Source organism: Dendropsophus ebraccatus, chromosome 7 (genome assembly GCF_027789765.1).
Source record: "Dendropsophus ebraccatus isolate aDenEbr1 chromosome 7, aDenEbr1.pat, whole genome shotgun sequence".
In the NCBI taxonomy this organism is placed as follows: domain Eukaryota; kingdom Metazoa; phylum Chordata; class Amphibia; order Anura; family Hylidae; genus Dendropsophus; species Dendropsophus ebraccatus.
Window position 1 is genome coordinate 134,009,304 of NC_091460.1, and position 16,864 is coordinate 134,026,167.

The window sequence follows — 16,864 nt, forward strand, 5'->3', positions numbered from 1 at the left end:
ATACCACTTCCTGCAGGACATACAGCAGCTGATAAGTATAGGAAGACTTGAGATTTTTTTAATAGAGGTAAATTACAAATCTCTGGCACCAGTTGATTTAGAAGAATTTTTTTTTTTTTTTTTTTTTTTGGTGAATACACTGAACAACCCTTTAATGTTGGTTGATCTCATATAGAAATGTTGTTCAAGACTGTTGACTCCCAGATGCAACCAGATAAAGTATTTAGGCTATACAAGTGGTGGACAAATGGCAGTGAAGGTGTCTTAGAGTTAGAGCAGGGAGTGGAAGAAGCGAATAATATCAGGGTGTCGGGTTGTGTAGACCGGGGTGTGTAGCAGCTGCAGAACTGGGCTAATCTCCAAGTCATTCATTAACCCCATCAGTAACAATGAGGCTCCAAGCGAATGCTGGCGCTCTCCTGAATGGTCGTCTTTCTGCGAGGAAACAATTAACTTATTAAACATATCTGGATTTATGAGCTTTTAGTCTCCAAAATGGCCCAAGACTTTTACAACCAGCACAGTTTCAAGTCCGGTCTACGTGGCCATTGAGCCTTTGTTCAGACAAGTAGGTTTATCTTCTCTCGGGGGAGCTGCTTTGGCTGACAAATGTAACATCATTGACAGAACCGTCTATTGTTGGCCGCCTTCCACCCCATCCCTGTGATCACTCTCAGTACAATTGCAGCTTTTCAGTAGAAGGAGGATTATTGCTGGCTACAACATCAGGCAACATAATGCCGACTTCTGTCCACCAGAGCTGTGGAAGTGGACATTTCTAGTGGTGGACAAGAGGTCCAGATGTGTTTCCAGACCGGCGTCCTGCACCCTCTCATGTGCTGTTCCCAATTATACTGGGAGATTCCAAGAACTAAGTGATTATTGATGCAGAATACAGATCACTAGAAATTGTTATGCAGAATTATATATATATATATATATATATATATATATATATATATATATATATAATTCTGCATAACAATATATATATATATATATATATATATATATATATAAAATTATATATATAATATAATAATATAATATAATAAGCAGAAATGTATTATGCTATTATTTCTTATATTTTTATATTGTATTTTATTTTACTTTTTTTATTCTTTATTTTTACCTTTTTCTCAGCAACATATATATATATATCCAATAGGGATACGCTTAAAATTAACATTTCTATTTAAACATCAAAAAACGTCCGTTATTGACCAGATTTAACTGACCGCTATGGCAATGCTTTGAAGTCAATGGAAAAACGGACGTCCAATGCACACAATGTAATGAGTAACGGACGATTATCACCACGGACGTCAAAATATAATGTTTTGCAAACACCGGACGTTTTTTATTAGCTGTTCGCAACACAGTTTTTCTTTTGTCACCGTTCTTTCGACGTTTTTACTATTAAATTCAATGGACTTTTCAATGAATCCGCACCCGAAGGCCAATTAGTAAACCCAGAAGGCCAGACAGCTAAATGACGTCCGTTATTTTAGACTCAAAATAACGGATGTCATTTTAAACTGAGCTGGAAAAAACATTGTGTGAACATGGCCTCTAACCAACAGCCACTCAAGTTCTTTTAATTCTATCGACCTGGTTCACTGTCTTTCCTTATTCAGTCATCTTCTAACAAATAATTAGCCTGGCCTGAAAGCGCAGTATATCCAGCTTATTTTTATTGTTTGTTTTTATATTTTGTATTGTTTATCAATAATTTTAAATAATAAAAACAGTTTGTAATTTTCTCTGTTAACAAATATAAATAAATATACCGTAAATAATTATAAATATAAATGATGGATTGTGCCTTGAAGGAAACTTCTAATTTTAAATGCCAAATTTCACCTAATCATGACGACAAGTCACTGACCAGTAGGACATATTATTTGGATGCACTTGAAAGAATATATTATCAACCAACATGGATTTTTACTCAGTATATGCTAGGATACTTACAAACATGGACGTGTATAGAGACCCCATACTGATATCAGTTTAATCTAATAAACACTATGTTGTAAGCTAGCCAATTTTTTTTATTTATTTATTTTTTTATAATATTTTATAATGGATTTAATAGAGGCTGTGGCTATTAAAAGAAGTGAATGTAGATAGATGACTCTATAGTAAATTAAGCAATTTTAATAATGGATGGTCAGGACCAAAGCAGAGAAAGCGTATGGCATTGTGCTAGAGAGCGTATGAAGCACGGATAGATTGGCATGGATGACTTTAGGATTTAGGAGTAAATAGAGAAGGAGAGTTGGAGATCTCTACTTGGGTCTGAAAAAGGCTTCAAAGAGACAACAAGGCCACATGTGGGGTGGACTGAATGTCATTACACCAGGGGGCCAAGATTTGCCGAAATACCTCTTGTCCGTTGTTGTTGTTTTTTCGTGATTAACCATATGCCCCAGTTGGTGCCGTTTGAGAATATACTTTTTATACTACATTAGTACACATTAGTACACAACCAGTTACGGCAGGATCAGCTCACCAAATAAACATATGGGGTCTCCTGACTTTCCTGTGTTGGTAGGTGTAAGGAAACTGCGTAGCTGAGCGTCATGACCCGGCTGATGGACTGGCCACTCAGGGGTGTGATGCCGCTCTAGTCAGTGATTGGCTGAGCATCAAGTCCATCAGTTGGGACAGGCCTTTTACCCCAGAGTCGTGACATCATCACAATCTTGGGGGTAAATGCCTTCCGGCAGGGATCCCTAGACCGGTCCTGCCGCTCACGGGGAGAGGTAAGTGCCTACTTGTATTTGAATTCCCCCCTATTGCCGGACTTCTCTTTAAGAGGGTCTTTGTGGACTGTGATTACTTGAGTGACCATGCCACTCTTCAGTTACCAAAATTATCTTTCAGTCCTTATTCAACAATATTACCAATGTGGGATCTGTGAAAATATATACTAAAAGGTGCAATAGAGGGAAACCCTATTCCCTGCTTGGTGTAGGTGCCAGTAAAGCATTGTAGTACTTTATCTGGCCAAAGTGCTGTGTGCTTTATTTGTCACCACACAAGTATATTGGACCAGGCTGTAAGTGATAGCAGCTCCTGCTGCCAACCTTTTTTTTTCTTTAGGGGGGGGGGGGGGGCAGCTGGTTAGGTTTTTAAGAAACCCCTTGTTGTAATTCATCATTACAGAGCATGCATTGAATTCTATATATATCTGGTAGCTAACCTCATTGCGGACAAGGTTGCTGTTGTTCAGCCCGTGTTGTGTTGTGCTTTATGTTTAGAAATCAAGAAGGTTAGATATATTGATGTATACATCTTAGTTTATTATTTCAGAATAAATTTTGAGTAACAAACTTGTTTTTGTTACTGCAGGGTAAAAAGAAGAAAAGGAAGAGAGAAAAACTCCAAGAATCCACATCAGGTTAGTTACATTGTCTACTTCCCTGCTTTTGATTCTTTAATGATAGACACTAGATTCACCTTATAGATTATAGATCAATAGATTACGATAGATAGATAGATAGATAGATAGATAGATAGATAGATAGATAGGTAGATAGTAGATAGATAGGAGATAGATAGATAGATAGATAGATAGATAGGAGATAGATAGATAGATAGATAGATAGATAGATAGATAGATAGATAGATAGATAATGGATAGATGGATAGATAATAGATGGATAGATAGATAGATAATAGATAGATAGATAGATGCCCTCTAAAATATTTATTTATTTATTCTCCGACCTAGAAGATGTCCTGTATCCATTCATATGTAAATGACAGTAACACGGCTCTAGCTGTATCACTTTGTAAGGGATATTGTAAGTGTCTTCTTAAAGCGCTGGTTATAAACAAGTCGGTCTTGTTTTGCTGATGCTGAATCATTGTCTTGATGTTTTCCTCTGGAGAGCCTTTAAAAAAGTGTTAATTGTCCTTTTAAAACAGACAAAAATCACGCTATACATAATTAAAAAGCCCCCAAACCGATCATTGGTAACATTGTAAGTTGTCATTACCAGGCATGCAAGCTGAGGGTATTATCCATTGCCATGTCAGACCACCCAGCTAGCTAAAAAGACATAGCAGAAACCCACATATCAAGAATGTTTTGAGCATAGTACGTCATTGGCCCAAGCAATGGAGATATTACGCTGTTAGTGCACACTTTCTATTGGGATCCAAGCTTTAAACTGTAACTTTCATTTAAATTTTTATTGCAGAAATCAATAGTACAAGCAATTTTAAGAAACTCTGTATTTAGTTTTATTAGGCAAAAAACCCTCTTTCTGTACTCAAAAAGCTGTCTTCCAGCCTCCCCCACTCACTTCTTATCTGTGCTTTATTAGGAAAAGCCGTCTTCTTTACAAAGAAGCAAAGTGAAGACCGGTTTGCTGAGTCCATTGTAACCTATGGAGGGGGGAGGGGTCAAGAAAAAGGAGAGAACCAGCTCCTGTAGTTTGGTGACTGTCTGGGCACATAAAACGCTGGATTCACAGCTTGGAAAGGTGCGTGCTTATCTGGGAGCTTGGTGACAGAAGATTCCAGGATGTTGTGTTGTACAGCCTTGCTTTCTCCTCTCTGTGCTCACTCACCCCCCTCGGCCCCTCCCCCCTCCATAGAGCATAATGGACACAGAAATCCTGGGTGGAGGTGGGAAAACAGCTTTTTGAGTACAGAAGGAAAGTCTTTTGCTTAATAAAACCTATTAAAGAGCTTTTTAAAATCTCTTGTACTATTGATACTTATTGATTTCTGAAAAGTGACATTTAAATGACAGTTACGCTTTAATATTACAGTTTACTGGATCGACAATAATAGTGAATAATCATTAATTATAACATTTCGTACCAAAAAAATAGTACTTGCGCCACATTGACACTTTCTGAGGATATATTACTATATAATCTTATCAGAGTATCATATAAGGCTGGGTTCACACCACGTTTTTGCAATCCGTTTTTCTCATCCGTTTTTTGGAAAAAAAAATGGATGAAAATAACATGCAATTGTGTGCATCCGCTTTGATCCGTTTTTCCATTGACTTCCATTATAAAAAAAAAACTGATTGCAAAAACGTAGTGTGAACCTAGCCCAAGTCTATAATTTTTTTTTTTTACAAAGCATAAAGCTGAAATATAGGTATTACCCCAAAGCCCTAAACAATAGATGGATGTTAGCTGGATCTTCTGTATTGGGTTGTCTTGGTCATCTGACCTTGGTTGAGTCCATATGTGCCATATACTTCCCATCCTTGTAATGTGAGAATGTCGCCATCCCCTCACTTTCTGCCATTGAAAAATACAAGAATATAAACTTATAAAGAAGAGTTACTACTGAGCACTTTATCATGTGAAATAAATCCCTACAATAAATTCAGGTTCTAATAATAATATTTACACGAATATTCACAAATCCCGACACATTTATAAAAACGTTCTCGGAAACAATGACTTTATGGATTTTCCCAGTTGTCCGTCTCCTTAGTGCTGCCGCTTTCTGACAGCCGCTGACAGCTCATGGAAAATGACAGACATTCGTAATGAGGATTACAATTAACCTCAGAAACATTTTGGCCACCAAAAGTACAAAAGATGCTGACATTTAGAAATGCGTCCTGCTCTTGACCTCAAATGACCTTAATCTCTGATTTGGCCCGGCCATTTGGTTTGCATGTCTTCTATTCTGGCTGGTAATTTCTCCCAACAGCTGTCTAAAGATCCCAAACATTATGTAATATTATCGGTTAGGTTGAAAGTCACATTTGTTCTGGGGGAATGAAAAGCATTACTACAGTGTAAAAAAAAAAAAAAAAAAAAGTCGCAACTGTAACATTTGCCATATGCAGGATACAGAAACTATATACTGTACAGAGGGGTGCAAGCTTTTTACATTTCCCAAGTCACCCCATGTGTGTTATAGTCAGCCCCTTCCTACCACCAGCGTGTAGACATATTTTTATAGTTGTTCATTTAGACAAACTTTGCGTTCTATTTTCCTAGTGCATTCTTTTGCTACTTACCCAGGAAGCTAAGATTGGAGGTGTTGTATGAACAGCAGCCGTAGAGTCAGATTATGATTTTATTTACTCTCTAGAGCTACAGTTTTATTAGAGCAAGAATATTACAGTCACCACTGTTAGGACCCTATTACAGGGCAGGAAAATTGGCCAAATCGGCCCAATTCAGCCGATTATCGCTCTCTGTAATAGCGACAATGATTAGCCGATAAAACAATCATTGGCTGATCGTTTTTTTAGGTCCTGACCTAAAATTATTGTGGCCGACAGCTGACGATAGAACAAACAGTTAATACATTACCAGTCCATGTTCCCGGTGTACTCAGGCGCTCTGTATGCGTCCCGGCACTGTGGCTGCAGCTTTAGAGAGGCCTGTCTGAGCTGACTGGCCGCTCAGCCAATTATCGGGAAGTCCTGGCCAGTGATTGGCTGATTGGCCTGTCATCTCACACAGGCCACTCTGAAGCTGCTGGGACCGGGAAGTATGCAGAGTGCAGGAGAAAATCGGGAACGTGGACAGATAATGTATTAACTGTTTGGGCAAAGGCAGCCCTTGCTAATGATTATCGGGCCGTGTAATAGGCCCAGTAAACAAGCGCTGATCTAGAAGATCGGTTCTCGTTTATAATATTGATCGGGCCGCCATCAGCTGTCTAATAGGACCCTTAGCCACCATTGAGAAGTTCCTGTCTCTATCAAACAACTCCCCATATCCCAGCTTCCTGGGAGTTATAAGACGGGAACGTTTCCTATTCCTTTCAACAAATAAACATTTCAGAAACTGCAAAATAAAAAAATGTAAAAAAAAAAAGCGTTGAATAATGTTTTTGTGATTTTTTTTTATGTTTTTTTTTTTTTCTGCAGACAACGATCAATGCATTTCTGGTGTTTCCATAGCATAGTTTTCTTTAACACCTAAGAGGCATCGATAATAAGATGCGTGTCACGTATCTACATAAAATTCCCCACTATAGGGTTTGTAGTTTGTTGAATGTAAAAAATAAAAAATTCCATTACTCTAAAGACCTGTCATTCCCATAAAAATAGGCCGATAAAGATTATCCAAAGGTCACTGAAGAATTGCCACCTGGGTTTATTGACTTCACGACTAAGTATTATGCATGACCTTTATGCATTGACCGAGGAAAAGGTAGCCCCTCATACAGTATTAACGTATGCAGAGAGACATGCAGCGAATGTAAGTGCATGGACCGAAAAAACTGATATATATATATATATATATATATATATATATATATATATATATATATATATATATATATATATACTGTATGTGTAGGCATAAAACAGCAAAACACGGAAGGCTGGTATAACAACCATTATTTTAGAAAAAAAAAAAAAATCTAAAGGTTTATACATTTTGCCATTTTTCCGTCAACAACTTTGTTAAAAGACAAAAATTTTCTACAGGTGCAGGCCCACCAAGAATGACAGCCGCCTACATCTGAAGCATGGTAAGAACTCTCTTTAGCTCTCGTACTGTTATTAGATGGGATGAGCCTTGGACTGAATTGCCCATCTACCCAAAACTAAATCTTCTAATATCCGCTAAAGAGACTGGCTACTTTCTTGAGGTGGAAGAGTTTGGTCAGATCTGTTATAGAAGGTGATTGAGCTAAAAACATCACCGCTTTAAAAATGACCACAATGGTTTTTATACCGGCTTTGTCATGACTTCTGAGTCTCTGCTATGCACATGGGAAGGAAAAAAAAACATAATATCTCTGGAGCCTGGAAACATTTCACATGGAAAGATGTTTAATTGATAGTTTGTAGGCAATATATTATAGTGTTAGTAGATTTTTATTTTATTTTTTTTTGCAAAAAGTTCCAAAGCTACTAAACTCTTATAAATCTCTGCTATAGGTAGTCAAGAGGGCGGTCCTAGTAAGCGACAGTAGAAATGAGTGCAACTCAAGCATGCTTGGGTCCAATCGTTCACCATATGATTACCAGTGGCCGAAGATGTTGGACGCAGTCCTAGGCTATATTCACATGTAGTAAGAGACCGGCCATGTAGTAAGAGACCGGCCGTTCCGTGACCCCGTACTGCAGTACCGGTGGGATGATCTTTCGGGCCGCAGTGTTCTGATGCGGGCGCTTCCGTGCACGCCCACATCAGAAATCCCCATAGCCGGAGCCGGAGCCGCTCGCTCTATTCTGTGCACTGACAGGGTTTTCTGCGGCCGCTATTCACTGAATCCTGGGCGGATACTATGCATCATATTTACTATTTGCTAAATTAGGAGCTAAAGCATAAAAATACAGGAGATCAGGTGAGGAGTAGGCATGCTATTGTAGACTTTAGATACCAGGGAGAGTTTGTTTAGTTAGAGAACTTCCGTTAACAGATATAGTAAAAAAAATAAATAAATAAAAGGCACTAGAAACAAATTAAAAAAAAAAAACAAACGACCATAGCAGCAGAGTATAGTAGAATATTTTCTAAAACTAAACTAGACTAAAGTGGTATAACAATGGGCATTATTTAAATAGAGGCGATATGGGTAAAAGTTATCAGATCAAAATATTTGTTCAGTTTTTTTTTTTTTTTTTTTAATTTTGCTTCTTTCTTTATTCTAACTCTTAAAACATTCATAACAAAAAGGAACAATTATTCTGTTACACCTATCGTACAACACTTAAAATAAATATATAAATATTTGCTGAATATTACATTTCAACCCACCTCCCTACCCCCAACCACCTCACCGGGGGAGCGGCTGGAAAACAAAAACAAACAAACAAACAATCCAATATTAATTAATATTGTATTCTACATCATATTTTTCAAATCGTTCTGAGATCGCTTCCCATTCCGTAAGGGAAGGGAAAGCAGCAGAAAACCACTTCCGAGCGATCAGTAACCTGGCAAAAAAAAAAAAAAAAAATACCAAACAATCTCCTCTCGACTAATCTTAGGGCTTTCCACCCAACACCCAAAATACCAATCCAGGGAGACGTCTCTATACTTCGTGGAGCCAAGCTCGAGGCTCGGGAGAAATATTTGTTCAGTTAGTTTGTGATTAATAGAGTCCAAGTAAAACTGGAGAAAGAGACTGTCTTAGCTCATTACGGAAAGGAGCCTCCATTTTGGCTACCGAACGATGTTGACATTGCCGGGGAGCATTCCAGACCACTGGCTCCTGAAATCTTTAAGGTGCAGCCAACAACATGTTGCTGGATGTTCCTCTCAGCCAGGACATATTTGTAAAATTATGTACCTAATTTACAAGTGTGTTTTACAGTTGTTTAAGCTCTCGCTCTCTCGGTCTCTCTCTCTCTCTTCTTACCAAGTCTGTAAAATGGACTGGTAGAATGGTAGGCATTTCCTTTCATCTGGCTCGCTTCCATTGTTTACGGTCTGTGTGGTCTGACTCCCTGCAACATGCCACTCTCTAGAAGGGTCCTCTCTTTTTAATAAAGACATCTGTTAGGGACTGGACAAAGACGTTCTGTTAAGAGTCCTCAAACACTGCAGGAAACTAGTTTGCAGTGTGCCGGGGATATTTCGCACAAGTCCTTGGGCGTTAAATAGTGAGAAATATTTCTTTGCAGTTTTTTTTTTTCCCAAAAAATTTTTACTAGAACACGATGTGCTAATTTTTTGCTGTACTCTGCTTTCTTTTTATTGTATGTTTGCCGAACATATGGAAACCATGTGTCTGTTTACATGAGCGGTAGTAAAGGTTCGCTGTGTACACAAACTACTTATGTGTGTGAGGAGTCCTAGACCCTTCTGGGCCTTTCTTTTGTGGTATAGCATAGTATATGATTTTGGATATTGTTTGCAGGTTAAAGTATATTTATTTTACATATTGGTAGAATCTGTAGGTTAGGCCGGGTTCACACTACATTTTTGCAATCAGTTTTTGTAAAAAAAAAAAAACGATGCATTTGTGTGCATCCGTTTTGATCCGTTTTTCCATTGACTTTCATTATAAAAAAACAAACAAAAAAAACATTTGTAATGGATGATATAATAAGTGTAAATATTATACAGTCATGGATAGAATATAGAATAATTCTTACTATAGGGATATTAAAGGGGAAAATCTTTTTTTTCCTTCGAATCTACTGGTTTCAGAAAGTTGTATAGATTTATAATTGTCTTCTATTTAAAAATCCCTTCCAGTATTTATCAGCTGCTGTATGTCCTGCATGAAGTTTTTCAGTCTGACACAGTGTTCTCTGCTGCCACCTCTGTCCAAGACAGGAACTGTCCAGAGTAGTACAGGTTTTCTATGGGGATTTGCTACTGCTCTGGACAGACTGAAACTGTGTCAGACTGAAAAGAAAACAGCACTTCCTGCAGGGCATACAGCAGCTGATAAGTATGAGAAGACTGGAGATTTTTAAATAGAATTAATTTACAAATCCATATAACTTTCTGAAACCAGTTGATTTGAAAGAAAAAGATTTTTGCCAGAGTCCCCCTTAAATGGGAAAGGATCACACACCCTGGGCATGATCAGCCTGGTCACTGTGTTGGATGAGTTAGTGATAGAGTGCTGCTGTATGGAGTATATACAGTATAGGGAGAAGTCTTTGTGTAATTTCTTGCTTGTCCCAGGGCCGGCTTCCCAGTATGCCATTTGGCTTTAATCATGGTAGAAAGTTTCCTTTCTGGTTTCATGTTTTAGTTGTGGATCCTAATGAAACCCACAGAGGAATGTTGCACCATAATTTTTCACAGGCAGATTCACTTCTGCAATAGGATAGAATGGATTTTTCTGTTTTTCCAATTATTTGCTTATTTTAAAGGGGTTGTCCAGCAAAAAACTTTTTCTTTCAAATCAACTAATATCAAAAAGTTAGATAGATTTGTAATTTACTTCTAATAAAAAAAAAATCCCAAGTCTTCCAGTACGTATCAGCTGTTGTATGTCCTGCAGGAAAAGTTTTATTTTCAGTCTGACACAGTGCTCTCTGCTGACATCTCTGGCAGAGATGTCCCCATATAAATCCTCATAGAAAACCTCTCCTGCTCTGGACAGTTCCTGTCTCGGCCAGAGATGTCAGCAGAGAGCGCTGTGTCAGACTGAAAATAAAACAACATTTCCTGCAGGACATACAGCAGCTAATAAGTACAGGAAAACTTGAGATTTTTTAATAGATGTAAATTACAGATCTATATAACTTTCTAGCACCAGTTGATTTGTAAGAAGAAGATTTTCACTGGACCACCCCTTTAACCATAAAGAATAACCTATGGCCCAGATTTATCAATCTGCGTCAAACAAAAAACGCTGTCCTTTGCCCTTAGCTATCGATCACAGATTCACAGGCCAGGTATGAAAGCCGAGCTGTGATTGGTTGCTGTGGACACATTACACCAGTTGATAAATCTGGGCCTATGGGTCGAAATTATATTCTATATGACCGGCTACCATATGAAGAAGGCAATACTCAAAAATGGGCTTTCAATATATGGTAATCACTAGGGATGTATATCAATATATGGTAATCACTAGGGATATATATCAATATATGGTAAGTACTTATCAGCTGCTGTATGTCATGCAGGAAGTGGTGTATTCTTTTTAATCTGGAGAGCAGGAGAGGTTTTCTATGAGGATTTGCTGCTGCTCTGGAGAGTTCCTGACATGGACAGAGGTGGCAGCAGAGAGCACTGTATCAGACTGGAAAGAATACACCACTTCCTGATGGACATACAGCAGCTAATAAGTATAGGAAGACTTGAGATTTTTTAATAAAAGTAAATGACAAATCTGTGGCAATTTCTGGCACCAGTTGATTTGATAGAAATTATTATTTTTTTTTTTTTGGTAAACAACCCCTTCAATGTTTACAGCTTCATTTTCTGTATTTGTAAAAAGTGTTTGGGTTGATACAATGTCCCAAAGACAGAGACAAACAATGTAATTGCTTAGGCAGTTATATTATAACTTTGTGGCTAATTAGTAGTAATTATTATCCCTTTAATTATTTTAATGGTTCACCTTCTACGTCCTACTGTTTAGAACTGCCGGCCACATGTTTAGGATAGGCTGACACCTGCTGGTAAAATTAAAATTACACAATTAGATGAAATAATATACTGGTGGTAAAATAAAAAAAATAAAAAGTTGCCATTATTTTATTGCTTACTTTGTGTGAAATATTGGATATTTGTATAATGATAATAGAATTTATTGTTATCAGTGAGAAGATTAAGCGGCTAGTGAATATGAGGCTCTGTTTCTGTGGTCTCTAACCTTCCGATAGATCCTAACAGGGGACGTTACAAGGAGGTACGCTGAACCTTTAGGCTATGTTCACACAATGTTTTTTCAGCTCTGTTTAAAATTACGTCCGTTATTTTGAGTCTAAAATAACGGACGTCATTTAGCTGTCTGGCCTCCCCTTAGTGCAATGACTGGTGTTTGTACATTATTCTAGTTTGGTTACTAATTGGCCTTTGGATGCAGCTTAATTGAAAAGTCCATTGAATTTAAAGGGGTATTCCACCCAAAAAAAAATTTCTTTCAAATCAACTGCTACCATGAAGTGCCAGAGATTTGTAATTTACTTCTATTAAAAAATCTCAAGCCTTCCAGTACTTATTAGCTGCTGTATGCCCAACAGGAAGTTGTATTATTTCCAGTCTGGAGAGCAGGAGAGGTTTTCTATGGGGATTTGCTCCTGCTTTGGACAGTTCCTGACATGGACAGAGGAGGCAACAGAGAGCACTGTGTCAGACAGGAAAGAAAACACCACTTCCTGCTGGACACACATCAGCTGATAAGTACTGGAAGACTTAAGATTTTTTAATAGAAGTGAATTACAAATCTCTGGCACTTTATGGCACCAGTTGATTTGAAAGAAAAAATTTTTGGGTGGACTACCCCTTTAATAGTAAAAACTGAGACAGAACAGTGACAAAAGAAAAACTGTGTGTGAACAAGTAATAAAAAACGTCCACTGTTTGTAAAAATAATGATCGTGTTTATTATTTTGACGTCCGCGGCAAAAACGTCCATTATTCAATACATTGTGTGCATTGGACGTCCATCTTTTCATTGACTTCAATACATTGCCATAGCAGTCAGTTAAATCGCGGCAAAAACTGACATTTTTTTTAATATGGAAATCGGCCGCCTTTTCAATATTTTTGACATTGTGTGAACATCTCTGGTGCATTGTTCTTATGTAATAAGAGTGTTATTAATTCGGTGCACGGGGATGGCACTTTATTCATCATTGCACCAAAACAGCTGCCCAGGGTAAAGTACTGCCCCCAGTGCAATGAATGGGCCAATTAACATAATAAAGGGGTACTTCGGCAAAATATTTTTTAAATCAACTGGTTTCAGAAAGTTATTAAGATGTGTAATTTATTTATTTTTTTATTTCCAATGTTCCAGTACTTATCAGCTGCTGTATGTCCTGCAGGGAGTGGTGTATTCTTTCCAGTCTCTCTGCTGCCACCTCTGTACATATCAGGAACTGCCCAGAGCAGTAGCAAATCCCCATAGAAAACCTCTGCTGCTCTGGACAGTTCCTGACATAGACAGAGGTGGCAGCAGAGAGACTGGAAAGAATACACTACTCCCTGCAGGACATACAGCAGCTGATAAGTACTGGAAGACATGAGATTTTTTTTAAATAGAAGTAAATTACAAATCTATATAATTTTCTGAAACCAGTTGATTTGAAAGAAAAAGATTTTTCACCAGAGTACCCCTTTAATCAAACTTTCTTTAAATACAAATGGTGCCATCCCAAGGGTTCTATGTACCGTGCCCTAACCTCCTGATAGATTCCCTTTAAGTGTAGTGTGTGTGTGATATAGTTGACTCTCATTGCTTCTCAATGTTCATTGATGACGGTTATTTTTGGAGTGTTGTAAAGTTCATATGATTGTCATTGAATTGTGTTCTTTCCTAACTTACCTGCCCGGCCAGGTACAGGGTAACCTACAGTCTGGGTGTAAGAACATTTCATGCTGTTTCTTCAATGATCCCAATACAGTGTTTGTTCCCAATTGTAGCATGCGGCTCTTTTGTTGAGCACTTGTGACAGTCGGGGGGGGGGGATCATGTTGCCCACCCCTGACTTACAGAATGAGACATCTGTGCGGACTGGGAGAATGCCGCCTTCATATCGTGACTCTGTGGAGTAATGCGCAGAACTCTCAGGTTCCCAAGTCCACAGAGCGGCTGTTTCGACCGTGTGTAGCTAACTTTATCGTTTACTTGTTGACTTCCAAGATAAGTTATACAGTACCCGTGCCCGGAGTCCGCTCTTTCAAGGGTGATTTCATTTATTAACTCTTAAAGGGGTACTCCAGTAAGAATCAATTTCTTTCAAATCAACTAGTTTCAGAAAGTTATATAGATTTGTAATTTACTTCTATTAAAAAAAAAAAAAAAAAAACTCAGGTCTTCCCATACTTATCAGCTGCTGTATGTCCTGCAGGAAATGTTTTATTTTCAGGCTGACACAGTGCTCTCTGCTGCCACCTCTGTCCCCATAGAATACCTCTCCTGCTCTGAGTCTGGACAGAGGTGGCAGCAAAGAGCACTGTGTTAGACTGGAAAGAATACACCACTTCCTGCAGGGCATACAGTAGCTGATAAGTACTGGAAGACTAGAAAATTTTAAATAGAAGTAAATTACAAAACAGTATATCTTTCTGAAACCAGTTGATTTGAAAGAAAAAGATTTTCGCTGGACAACCCCCTCTAACCCAAACTCTTGACCTTTCCAGAACCCGAAATACTTGTTAACTGACGTGATTTTCTGTTCACATGTCGTCTTTTGACTCGAGTGGCCAAAATATTTGTGTGTAACATCCCGGCCAAGAGGTATGAAGATCCTTCCATCATTTGTGGTGTACTTCACGTCACTGACACCCTGAACCCAGAACTCTTCCTATTAGGCTGAGGTTTATGGTCTGGAAGCTGCCGACCTCACTCAGTCGGGTTTCTGGACGTGAACAGCCGCCACATTGTGCTTTCAGGTCGTAATCTGTAGCGTCTTTGCAGCGTTTGCTGCTTTATAGCGTGGAAAGGTTTCAAGGATATTGGCAGATATTTATGGCTTATGTAACAAATAGGTAATAAGACTATATGGTACAAATGATATGATATATAACTGGGGGTGAATGCTGTAGATTAAAGGGGTTGTCCAGTGAAAATCTTTTTCTTTCATATCAACTAGTATCAGAAAGTTATATAGATTTGTAATTTACTTCTATTTAAAAATCTCCAAGTTTTCCTATACTTATCAGCTGCTGTATGTCCTACAGGAAGTAGATGAGTGAGGAGTTGGGGCAGTACTCTACTATAATTGCTGGTTTTGTTGTTTATTTCTTGTTTTATATGTACTGTACAGTATAGTGCTGTTCTGTACTGAAGAGATTACACTGGGCACTTTTTTAATATAATAAATGGTACTATAGTTATTTATTGTTGGCTGTTGGAATCAGTTAAACACATTTACATTATTTCCTATGGGAAGACACTGCTCGGTTCCCAAATTGCTCAGTTCTCAAACTGCCTTCCTGAACCAATTAAACGAGTTGTATACATTTTTAATTTACTTCTATTAAATAATCTAAAGTCTTCCCATAATTATCAGCTGCTGTATGTCCTGCAAGAAACGTTTCATTTTCAGTCTGACAGTGCTCTCTGCTGCCACCTCTGTCCATAACAGGAACCGTCCAGAGCAGTAGAAAATCCCCATAGAAAACCTCTCCTGCTCTGGACAGTTCCTGACATGGACAGAGGTGGCAGCAGAGAGCACTGTGTCAGACTGGAAAAAAAAAACACCACTTCCTGCAGGACATACAGCAGCTGATAAGTATGGGAAGACTGGAGATTTTTTAAATAGAAGTAAATTACAAATCTATATAAGTTTTATTTTAATTTATTCTTATTTTTTTTTTCTAGAAAACCACATTGTATGATTTTCCTACTTGACATTGACATGTGGATATGCTGTTAATATTATCTCACAATATATAGGTTTTTGTTTGTTTGTTTGTTTTTTGTTAACTCTTTCATGCCCTGACTGCCAGGAGGTCTCGATCAAACAAGAACACAGTTATTTTGACCGGGTTGAAGGGCATGATATTACTGTCTGATTCCGTATCGATTCTCCGCTCGCCTGAAATAGTTCTGTAGCTTCTTAAAAAGCAATTCAGCTCTGGGAAGGGTTTCTCCTGGCTTTATCAGTAAACTCCCAGCAGTGGCAGAAAATAGGGAGGACAAATAATCAGCACACAGTGGCTTTTATTCAGCGCTGATCCTAGGACTTCACATATGTAAAATGTGACTTGCAGCGCTCTCTTTGAAGCCTAACCACAGCCAGGGTGCTGTAATTGCAGCCTTTGATTGTGCCGACTTTCCTTGTGGATTGGGCTGTGCAGCGGCATGCCTGGCTTGGCAAGACTTCAGCAGAAAGCCCCCCAGTGAAGTCTCAGATGTGGGCAGTCCTTAGTCTCTCAGCTGCATGCCTGTGGTTTCTTGAAAAGAAGCCTGATTTGACCTGTTTTTCTGTCTACACAGTAAGGCCGGAGTTCTTTCCAAAGGTGCTTCTCATATGAAGCAGGAGGACTTCTTTTCCTTGCTACCTGCACAGGTGTTAGGGGGCGGCTGAAGCAGCTTGTGTCCTTATACCCTACCTATAAAAAAAGTCACATGTCAGTATTTTTTTTGCTTAGACTGGGTTCACACTATGTTTTTGCAATCAAGTTCAGGTTCAGATCTAAATCAACGATCAACGAGATACGAACGATTTTCCGACAGTTGCCTGCAATTACACAGAACAATTATCATTTAAATTCGAACAATATAACGATTTGTCTCGTGTAATAGGGCCCTTACTTTC

The 16,864-nt window shown here is 38.4% G+C and overlaps 2 protein-coding genes across 9 annotated transcripts in view; one reads left to right on the plus strand and one right to left on the minus strand.

The window, feature by feature from the left end:
* Positions 1-16,864, minus strand: part of RPL34 (ribosomal protein L34) — a 463,668-nt gene that overhangs the window by 270,954 nt on the left and 175,850 nt on the right. The window contains exon 1 of one of the 4 annotated variants that reach the window (XM_069978539.1): positions 16,371-16,380. The exons of the other annotated variants lie outside the window; for them this stretch is intronic. The gene's annotated coding sequence lies outside the window, so the exon portion shown is untranslated. Of the gene's footprint in view, positions 1-16,370; positions 16,381-16,864 lie in introns of those variants that run through there. 4 annotated transcript variants of the gene reach the window in all.
* LEF1 (lymphoid enhancer binding factor 1) overlaps positions 1-16,864 on the plus strand; it is a 104,924-nt gene that overhangs the window by 78,194 nt on the left and 9,866 nt on the right. For 2 of the 5 annotated variants that reach the window (XM_069978530.1, XM_069978533.1), the window contains one exon: positions 3,358-3,406. The exons of 2 other annotated variants lie outside the window; for them this stretch is intronic. In XM_069978530.1, coding sequence (XP_069834631.1) covers positions 3,358-3,406 — 49 coding nt within the window. Of the gene's footprint in view, positions 1-3,357; positions 3,407-7,438; positions 7,483-16,864 lie in introns of all 5 variants that reach the window. One more of the 5 variants, XM_069978531.1, reaches the window with a different exon arrangement.